This window comes from Charadrius vociferus, unplaced genomic scaffold, assembly GCF_000708025.1.
Source record: "Charadrius vociferus isolate BGI_N301 unplaced genomic scaffold, ASM70802v2 scaffold72, whole genome shotgun sequence".
NCBI lineage: Eukaryota > Metazoa > Chordata > Aves > Charadriiformes > Charadriidae > Charadrius > Charadrius vociferus.
Window position 1 is genome coordinate 6,033,081 of NW_009647830.1, and position 10,939 is coordinate 6,044,019.

General features: G+C 35.3%; 1 protein-coding gene across 1 annotated transcript; it reads right to left on the reverse strand.

The window, feature by feature from the left end:
- Nucleotides 1-349: 349 nt before the first annotated feature.
- Nucleotides 350-9,579, reverse strand: NTS (neurotensin). Its single transcript, XM_009882618.1, has 3 exons — nucleotides 9,526-9,579; nucleotides 3,169-3,393; nucleotides 350-1,090 (listed from the first exon to the last, which is right to left on the reverse strand). The coding sequence occupies exons 1-3, from the start codon at nucleotides 9,571-9,573 to the stop codon at nucleotides 944-946; spliced, it is 420 nt and encodes a 139-aa protein (XP_009880920.1). The 5' UTR covers nucleotides 9,574-9,579; the 3' UTR covers nucleotides 350-943.
- Between the last annotated feature and the right edge of the window lie 1,360 nt (nucleotides 9,580-10,939).

The window sequence follows — 10,939 nt, forward strand, 5'->3', positions numbered from 1 at the left end:
TACAAATTTGAAGAGGGAGGGAAAGGAAATGCTTTTTCATTGTAAGTTTAAGATGTTCTAATTTTAATTCCTCTTTCAAATATTTCTCCCAAGTTTCTCATATAACCAGATCAGTGTTTTTACTTTAACAGTGACAGCACAGGAGCATGAATCAGCTTTTATTTTTTGCCTTTTTTTTTTTTTTTTTCCTGAGCATTAATAGATTAGGTAAACACTGTAAATTTTTTTACTGATTAAATAAACTGTTTTCCTTACTTAGTCGGTGACACACAAGACTCTGAAGCACATCTGGGTTTGTTCTCACTAGAATACTTTGTTAAAGTCTCATTTAGGTATTGTTTTCTTAAATTATGACTCTTCAGTAGCAAGTTAGAAGTCAGAACTTAAAATTCATTTACAAGTACGCTATTTAAAATATGAAATTTGAAATTGCCATTTAATGGTTAGCTGATAGTATTTCAGTCCTTCCTTAGACCTAATCCCTAATAAATTAAACTAGCCAATATATAAAATATTGTGGCAGTTCTGACTAGTGTATTATACAAAAAATTGCGAGCACATATATGTTTGAGGTGTTGCATTAGGAAATTGTAAGATTCTCAGTATGGTTTGTGGACAATATCAATTTACTTGGTGTATGTCGGTGTGCTTTATAAAATAGGAAAAGACTATAATATTGTTGGAAATATGTTGGAATCTCAGTTTTGTACAATACATCATGCTTAGAAACTAGATTTATTTGCAAATGTATTGGTCCAATTAAATCTCAAGTAGGAAAAAATCACAATCAAGAAACAGCAATTGCAAAAAAGACACAGTTATGTTATCATCTTGATGATTTTCCATAGTATATTTTCACACAAGTATGATTTCAGATTTAAATAAGATAACCATAACGCACAGTTACCTATAAACTAAATATACATTGTTTTCTTCTGCTGCATCAGTAATATGAACTTCTCTTGAGTATGTATGGTCTTCTAGCTTTGTTCACATGTAGCTGCCGTTTCAGAATATAGGGATTTTTTCTTTTCATTATTTCCTTGTCTTGGCTTGAGTTATCTAGATCAAAAGCATCTTGCTGAAGTAACTGTAGGATGCAAGAAGAGACATAGTGTTATCAGCCTTTTTTGATAATGAGGATTATCCTAGAAAGTTTTATAAAACTTTCATTTTAACATCTGCCACCAAGAAAAGTCTTCACTACAACAGTTGTTGGTTCAAAAAAAAAAAAAAGGAAGGAAAAAAAGAAGCTCAAAACTAAGATTAGGCTAAAGATGAGCTCAATCCTACGGAGGTGCTATTTAAATTCCACTGAAACAAATGAGATCATTGGTTTTGACTAGAGACAAAAGCTGGTATGTCCTCCTTGGACTAAAACTCAAATTGACTGAAAATTTCCTAATGACTGTCACTCTGTAGTCACTCATTTAGGCTAAACACCTCCTGAAACACCCACTGCTTGCTGGTTTCAGCTTTTGAGCATTCTTTTTATCTGCAATTTCCTACAGCTGAAAAATCAGAATGTGTAATAAACAAATAAGAAATTAAATAAAGCACAAGAAAGCCAAAATTTTGTCAATCAATATTTCTTATACAACTGTATTTCAAGTTTTACTTGGAGTTTTTAAAGTGTTTTTTAAGTGTTCTTGCTTTATCTGTTAAGATTTCATCCATTCTCTCACCACGTTCTTCCATGGTCCAGTACAGTCCTACTGTCTGGCTGAAAGGCATTCAACTGAAAACATTTTTATACTCACCTCAGTATTTCCCTAAGCAATCAAACTCTGTTACTCACTTAATTACTTAATAAACGAGTGCTCATCTAAATTCTACTGAAATGAATGGAAAGACTCTCATGGTTTCAACAGACTTTGGAGTCAATCCTGGATGAATAAGATCACAAGAACTTCTTTCATTACATAAATTGTTTATTTCAAGCCTTCTTCAATCTGTTTATTTCAAGCCTTCTTCAATCCTTCTCCCTCTGGCTCTATACCTTCTTCTTTTATTGCATCTTATAAACCTTTGCACTGCATAAACGTGTTCCTAAGCTGAGAGAGGAATATTTTTTTCCATTTCACATGCAGTACTGTTATGAGTGATGATTTCCAGTCACCACAAGAGGTGATGAAACTGCAAAGTAAGGAACTGTGATTAAGTCATATGGGCTATTGCATATGGTCAGTTCTATGGTAGCTCCTTTTCAGCAATAAATGTACTGATGAAGAGAGTCCTCAGAAAACTCTGGTTGTCAAAGATGTTGCAGTCTTTTGTATGAGCATCCCAGCTAATATGAAGGATTGAGAATAAGCCTGCAAATAGAGAGCTGTGATTCAGAAAAAAAAAAAAAAAAAGAGGATCAAGATTCAGCCAGACTGTCCATGAACCTGTGATAGCTGAAGAAACTGGTTTTACTGGAAAGTGGATAGTGACACACGTATCTTTTTTTTTTTTTTTTGCTACGCAAAGCATTTTTTAGTGTAATATATAACAACCCAAGCAGATTGTCCCCAATGTGCATCTGTGTGATCATTGCACTAAGGCAAATATCACAAATGGACTATAAACAATCGCTATTTAACAGCAGCAATCCTCATACAATCACAATGTTAACTTACAGGGCTCTCTTTAGGTGTGGGGAAGCGAAAAGCAAGAGTTCCCTTTCTATCGGTTTCCTAGCAATGATAAGAAGGCCAGAGTACCTGGTAAAATTACATGTACACACGGGCATGTGCCCATGCATTTTGAATCCAGTTTGCCTTAGGGCCTTAAAAGGGCTTTCAGAAACTCTGCCTACATTTAGTTACGCCTCAATAAACCTGCAGTAACTTCACGTCTGTTAAGCAGATATTAATTTCATGTTCTGGCATAGAGCTCACTTTCATGTGTTTGTTTGGTTCCTTGGAATGGCTACAAAGAGTGGAAAAAGTGTGTAGTTAAGAATTTATCCATGGGTCGTTATAAAAAACAGACACTCAGCTCATCAGAAACTACATTAATTCACAACTCTTTCAATAAGAGGCATATTAGAGAATATAAAAAAGGGAAGGAAAGCTCAGGCAATGTGACAGGGGTCACATGCATATGGATTTTAAAACACCACTACAAACAGAGCCTGAAAATTTAATAGCAGTTGAAACATGCATCTGTGGCAGTTTGTTTTACCTCCCAATGCTGAAAGGCTCTACTGTGGCAAACTTTTTGGAGCTGATATACTGTCAGCATTGCTTCCAAGCTGAAGCCATCCAGAGCAGCAGGAAACTGTCTTCCTGAAACGAGGTCCTCTTCATCTACCTCTACTGTTTCCCCCACCTGGCTGTTTATGTTGTTGACAAGATTGCAGACATTTAGCAGGGTCATTTTCCAGTTAGGAAGTTTTGCTCTGTTAATCTGAAAATAAAAATACCCATTATTTAATGTGTTGTGATTTTTGTTTTGTTTTTTAGTAATACTGTGTGACATTCAAACATTTTGGTAAGAACGAGTTTGTGTGTTTGAAGTACTTTTCATATGCTCAACTTTTAGACAATAATTAGAGAGTGCTGAAATTAGGACAACTCGTTTATTAAACACACCAAGTCTGCTTCCCCACAGCCTTACCCCCAAGGTAGATATATATACACGATGAAAAACTAAACTGCTACCAAACCAGAAGGGTAGCATTTCATAGTCATTCTGCACAGGTGCAAACAAAAACACAGATGGAAATTAATATAATATAAATTTGCAGGTGTAAATCAGGACAATGAGTCAAACCCACTGGATAAATTCCCAGTACTGGAATCCAAGGTAGATGCCTGTGGTTAACTAGACGCTCCTCCCCAGTTCAGAAGAAATACCAGTCATTTCAAAATTCCCTGAGAAAAAGAATGGAGCCCCTGCTTCGGGGCAAGCTGTCTGATGAGGCTGGGTCTGAAGTTATGGAATCTGTAAGCCCCAGGAGTTTTGGATGCTGGAGAGTCATGAGGCCGGGAGATGTGAATCGAAGGTCTGAGGGCTTAGATGAAGATGGAGCGAAGATGAAACAGAGCTGTGCAAACAATGTAATCCTGATTTGGCAACTGGACTGAAAAACTCAGACCAACTGTATTTAGGTGGTCCTGTTAGGTGGACCTGTTCAGAGATGTTACAGAAAGATAGAAATAGAGAAATTATACCACCGTTTGTCTCAAATTCTGCTTGCTCCAGTAACTTGCATTATTTAGGAGCTATTTAACTTTTAAAACCTTTTAAATAATGTTGGGAAAAAAAAAAATTACTTTTCTACTGTTACTGTTCTTCCCAAGCATTTGTGGCCGTAGTCTTCTTTAGTTTTGATTACCAATAGAGAACAGTAAGTGAAAAACCTAGTTCCTACCTCATTCACTCTTTTTAATGTCTTTGCCGCTTTCTTGGTTCTCCCACTATTAATTATTTCTTTCAAACTGTATTCCTTTTAGTGGTGAGTATAGAAATTAGTTTCCTTAAACTAGAACTGGTGACATAGCGATCTCCAATCAAAAGCCAGATAGCAAATTCCTATTTATTACTGGCAAAGGCTTCCTTGCTGTGCACATTCAAATTACACTTTACCTATGAACTGAAATGTAGTTGCTGCTTTTCCTGGATGTACAAAGTTAAGTATAGGTATGACATTGACACAGACGTTGCCTTTTACATACTGACAGCGTTAATTAAGAGTGTGGATGCAGTGCTTACTTAGCCGAATATTAGGTAACCACGTAATCTGTTATTTCTTTAAAGCACCTTACTAACAAAGGGGCATTATATGCAAGATTTATGTGTATTCACCAAACTTCACTGTTTTTGAGGGAAAAGAATGAAAATGCAGAGTAGTGAGGAAGAAACAACAAAAGCTGGCATCACTATTAGCATTAGTTACAAAAAATTCCCTTTTGGCCATAATCATTACTCCAATATACATCTGATATACGCATGCCTTTCAAAATGACAATAATTTAGCCCTTTAATAAAACCACTATGTGTTCTCAGATTCCTAAAAGGGCTCAGGGAAAAAAAAAAAAAAAAAAGAAGAAAAAGAGCATTTTGTTTTGAGGCTAAGAAGAAAACAAATCTCAAATCTCATTCAGAAGCTTGAAATTGGTTCTGCATTGTTTACTTTGAGCTCATCTCCTGTCCCATCTAAGTGGGAACTATTTGAAAAGATGTGACAGGTTCAAAACAAAAATTAATCTCTTTGCAGAATGTCTAATTTAATTAACAGAAGTTAAACTAGCAAAAAGAGCAAGTTCCCACTGCAATTTCAAAATCTTCTTTGGTCTGTTTTAAAAAATCTGTGAAATATAAAAATATGTAGCTATCCATGACAAATGAGGAGGCTTTTCAAGTGTACTTCTCTCTCCTGGGTATAGGAAAGAAATGTGAACTAACGCCACAATAGCTAAATTGCAATGAAGAATAAAATCTAAACACAGTGCTACATGAGCAAGTCAGAGCTCTGAGTTAAAAAACAAAACAAAACCAATATTCCAGTGGATGAGAACAGAATGGGAATCGATACAGAAATTAGTTATGCCTTCTTCCATAATTCGTAGAATATTTTTAATCTAAAATTACTACTTTATGCTAGCCTGATGCACGTCTATGTTTAAAGGAACTTTCTTCTGTATATTGCTAAAATACTTAAATAGCAGACTTCATTAGGTTAAATCGGTCTTAGCTGCTATTTACGAGGTTAAGGGGAAAAAAGATTGCAGTGCTGTTTGCAAGCATACTTCATTTGTTAAGGGAGTCTAATTCCCGTTAATACCATGCATATATCACCTCAAATCAGGTACACCTGCTTCTGACTTACACTGCTGCCAGCTCACAGCATGAAACGATAAAGCATGAAGAACTTCAGTCAAGAGTGAAGTATTTTTTTTAACTGAACATGGAGCTCTTCAGGCCACGTCCAGTCACTGAACAGAGCAGTCACTCTTCTACTCTACTTCACTATTACAGCAAACATTGCCATCAGACAGCTTTGCTTTATAGGTTATGGGTAATCTCTGGGTGGTTATCCTAAAGGAATATGTGAAAATAAAGTTTAAGATAGATGACCATAACCTAAATGTTCAGGTACCTTTCCAATGTGTGATATGTTTACCACACAGGCTAAGCAATACCAACCACAGTTGCTCAAGACATGTTTTGGAACACACCTACACAAGAGATCAAGGAACCCATATCTGACAAGATGGAACTATTTTTTTTAAGATTAACTTGAAAAATATCTGGGAGTGATCTGAAGGAACAAAAGAGACTACAGTATGAATCAGAAATTAAAAGTTATTTATGCTGAAAATGATGTATGCATTTCCGTTGTTGAACATGTTTCTGAAATAAGACTCAGATACATGGTTTCCCACACCTCATATATCTTGAAAGAGAATTTTAAATCATCTAAGAAACTGAAATGATCTTAGGAGTATTTCCTCCTTTGACAACAGGTTTGTCCTATGAAAGATTAAAGAGAATCCCAAACTATAATTTGTATGGTATCTTTTTTTTCCATTTCTGGTTGAATGATACCCCTGATAGTTTGTTTAAGATACTTCTTATGTTATAATGCACACCTCCCAAATGCTGCTGCTTTTTTTTTTTTTTAGAAAAAGAAAGTTCAATTCACTGCTTTTTATATTCTTGTCTTTATCTAGTGAAAGCAAATGAAAAACAAACTCATAACCAAGTAAAACCCAAGGAAATGTAGGATCTCTATGGTTCCTTTTCAGAGTATTAATTGAATTTTGTTCAGAATGTAACCATAGAAATAATAAAATTACTCTCTGTCTTTAAGAAGATACGGTATTGAGTTCTGTTCCAGCAGAAGTTCTTCCATGGTGTATACTAATGCCTGTAAATGTAATGAATTTTTATGTGGTGGCTGAGTCAGGCAGTCAGTAACTCCCAGGCAGCTGTAACCTCATCTGCCTCTGACAAAGAGGCACATACAGTCAGCAACAGGCATCCTAGAACCATAAGAAGGTCAGAGGGTCCAAGTTTCAGAAAACTAATGTAAGTGGCGATCCCAAAGGTGGAGTACATTCTAGTGATGATATATTCTTCAAGGAAACACTTTTTTTTTTTTTTTTTCCCCTTTAACTAACATCATCTCAATCTTGTTTGAGTTCAGGACATTCTTCATGCAAGTGGTGGTATCAGGCAAGCATTTAGGAACCTGGGAATAGAGCTATCTATTCGATACAAAAAAGATACAGAAGATAACTGTCCGCATATTTGTGACACTTCAGATTGTGTTGTCTTACCAGATCTCCCAAATGGCTTTTTGGATTTTATCTTAAAGGAAAGACAGATAAAGCATTTTATGGACTTGTTTGATCCCTGTGTCTTTGAGATGTAACAGCAGGGAAGGGTGATATACTGTATTAAATGTTGAAGACAAGTCATAATAAGCATGGACATACTTCTTTAAAGACGACAATGATTCAAAATATAGATGACTTTAAAGAGCAGTTTGAAAAGCACAAATAGGCACTGGACAGAAGTCTGTGAAGTCCAAAGCATATGGTAACTCTTTCCATAATATTGGATAGACTTCACAAGTGCCTACTTGGGAAGATTTTTTCTGTCAAATACTAGAACCACAAGTGATAATCCACTTTGCTGCATTTTTAGATCTGAGCTTTCATAAACAATTTTTTTTTCTTTTTTTTTCCCCATCTTAATGCTATTTAAATTGTCTGGATTTCCCTTGCTGCTTATTACCAAGTCAGTGTCAAAGACGGTTAATGCAATTTAACAGTAATTGCCCTCAACTGGAACCAGATCTCAGGCACAATACAAGACAGTTATTATACATACCATCCTCAAATTTGTCTCTCACACCAGAATCACACTTTTTTTCTAATGAGGGTTAAAAGCTAGCAGAGAACAACAGAAAAAAAAATATGAATTTGTCATTTTAGTAATGACTGGAATAGTGGTATGCCTCTTGGTAGAAGCATTTATGCACACATTTTAGTGGTTCCACCATGCCCTACTAGGATGTCAAGAAACAATATATACTGGTATAATGAATTTTAGATGGTGATTTAAGGCAGTATAATGTAAAATTAAAACAGTGTCTCCAACATGCTTCTACTGCTTCTGTCAACTTCAAGTGTCACTTAACTTATGGTATATACCATAAGAAAACTGAATAGCATGCAACATGACGTAAAACAACATATACGAGGATTACGGCAAACATAATTCCATTATCAACTGGTGCACTATGTTTGTGCATTTTTAGTTACCTAAGATTGTGCTCTGTGCTGAGAGGGAGGAAAAGATGGAAGTGGAAGTTAGGTTCACAGTTCCACTAAAGTCAGCAGCAGAAATAGCAGTAGCTGCAGGGTTTCCTCCCAGGGCATAATATGCTTTGCCACACAGAGAAAGAACTATTTTTGTCAGCCTCTTACATTTAAATTTGTCTCAGGAAAAGAGTATCTATTAAATCTTTCCGTATCTTAGAGAAGTGAGTGGTAAACAGGTTTATTTGGCTTCTAAGATTAATTACCATGTCAGTAAAGAACATGGGAACCTAAGAAGTGCCAGACCAGATCAAAACAATGTATTTTCTGGCCTCATTTCTTATTCTAGTCCATTCAAAGGATCCTGTGAAAAGCTCACATATAAGCAAATGCAATAAATGCAGAAGTCTTCCAGGCAGGTTTTGTCCTTAACCTTCACCTAGTCATTGGCTTATGAAATTATTTTGGAGAAAATTTTTAATTTCTTATTTTCCATGGAATTTAAACGCCACTTGAACTTCATTAGAACACAGAATTAAAACATTCAACCTTAAGCCCATGGCACTTGTTTCAGGGTTTGTTCTTTAATATGTTGCTGAAGGAATAATTCGTGGAAAATAACAGTGTTGAGAAAGTGTTTGTCTATCAGCCTGTTCAATACATATGTGCAACACTTTCTGCTTCACCTTGTCAATATGAGATTGGAACTGAATTTTTGTCTATTTGCATTAAATAACACGTACATCTCTCACAGTCTGGCAACTTGTGACTGAAATGTCATTTATCAGATTAATATTTTCACAGTCATGTCCCCATGTTCCTGTACTAAAAATACGATTAAACTCCTAAACCAAAATCAGCATATGTATTAACAGTTTTTGCTTTATGACTGTCTTAATTTTATATGCATACAGGAAAAGTTCTGCATAAAAATAGCACTTACGGATTCGACTCAAGGTTAATTTAGCTTTCATCAGGCATAATCCTAGTGGAAACACATTTCCTCATATAAATTTACATCTCTGCACATAACACAGCTTTGACAGTTTAATGGAAGTACCAGTGTTACAAGTGAGGAGCACTTTTAGTGTGTCACATCAACACCTTTAAGTTTCCTTTGAACTGAAGAAAATCTTGCACCAAAGTAATGTCTAGCACTGAACTTTTCAGTCTAGACCATAGGTTATTACTTTGTGCAAAGACTTCTGGGTTTGTAATGAGATTTCATTTGCTCCCTACCCGTCAACTAAAGAGGAAAAATAATTACCTTTGATGTGTACATATTGGTCAATAAATCTGCTTCTAACGCTTTCATTTCCTCTTCTGAATCTGAGAATAAACCAGAAACATATGTTTATTATTTCATCATAAGTCATGGCCATTTCACTTCAACAGACAGAATTTAGATATAGCAATGAATTTTGAAAAACAAACAAACAACTTCGATAAAAACACAGCAAAGTGATCTAGAAGGACTGTGAGGAGTCTTCAGGTAACAGCAACATTATGTTAACGTGGATACTCACTACCTTTTTAAAGCACGATCAAGCTTATTGAAGTGAATGAAATGATTCATTAATCTCAGTTCACTGGTAGACAGGACCACTAATCTGCAGCCCCTTCAGTAAACAAAACTGCTGCAATATTCTTCATTCAAAATCAGTATGATTTTCATAATCACTATTTGTCACCTCTGATTACTTTTCAGAAGATTTTTGATATTTATTTTCAAAGAATATTTATTTAAGTAGCAGCTAAGTATTTAGATGAATGACAGTTATGATTACTTGACAAGATTTAGTCTTGATTATTATTGGTTAAATTAAGAACATTTTTACTTACATGAGGCATTTGAGCTTGCCCAGTTTGTGATACACGCCCTTCACAACGCATATACCAAAACAAAGTATTCTAACTGAAAGTCTCAGGATTTTCTTTACTAATTTAATTGACCTTTAATAGCTCAACAGACTTGCAAGATTTGGTGAATAGGGTAAAAATTGCTGTAGAAAGAGGCAACAGCCACAAGCTTTTCTGCTTTGTGCTGTACAGAATCACAAGGAAGATCCGGTGCCTTGAAAATGTAGCAGCAATCACAGCTCAAAGACGAGATATATACAGAAATCAGTTAAGTCTTCAAGCGAAACGATTTCCACATGGCTTTTAGCTTTCCTGGAATACCAGCAGTCTAAAGCCAAACAATATGTTTACTTATATTTAAAACCAAACTAAACCAAAATCTATTCCATATTCACACAAGTCATATTTCACTTTCATTACAATGATCAATGCTGTTGGAATGTAGTACCCAATCACAGAATCTGTGGATAGATTCTGCCTATGCCTTCATTTCAGGGATCACCACCATGTTGTGTCACTACCTTTCACAGAACATGAGACTGGAAGGGACCTTTGATACAAATATGTACTAATCTATCACAGATTTCTGCTAGCACAGGAAGCAAACCATTATAATGCTCTTAAAAATCAATCATATTCAATCTTAATAACAAGATACTACCACCACCACTGTGTTTTTTTCTTTGGGGAATTCTTCCAAACTATCAATGGTTATTCACCTTCTTCTAATTTCAAGCCTAATTTATTTCTAATTACAAATTTGTTAATGGTTTGTATGTAACTTCCTTCACTATAAATTGCACTTTTCTATTTGTAGTATT

Excerpts from the sequence above, each read along its gene's own strand:
- NTS (XM_009882618.1), bottom strand. The coding sequence starts at position 9,573 with ATGAAAGCGTTAGAAGCAGATTTATTGACCAATATGTACACATCAAAG. Across the intron at positions 3,394-9,525 it reads CCAATATGTACACATCAAAG|ATTAACAGAGCAAAACTTCC; the intron begins GTAATTATTTTT and ends TTTTATTTTCAG. Across the intron at positions 1,091-3,168 it reads GAGCCTTTCAGCATTGGGAG|TTACTTCAGCAAGATGCTTT; the intron begins GTAAAACAAACT and ends TGCATCCTACAG.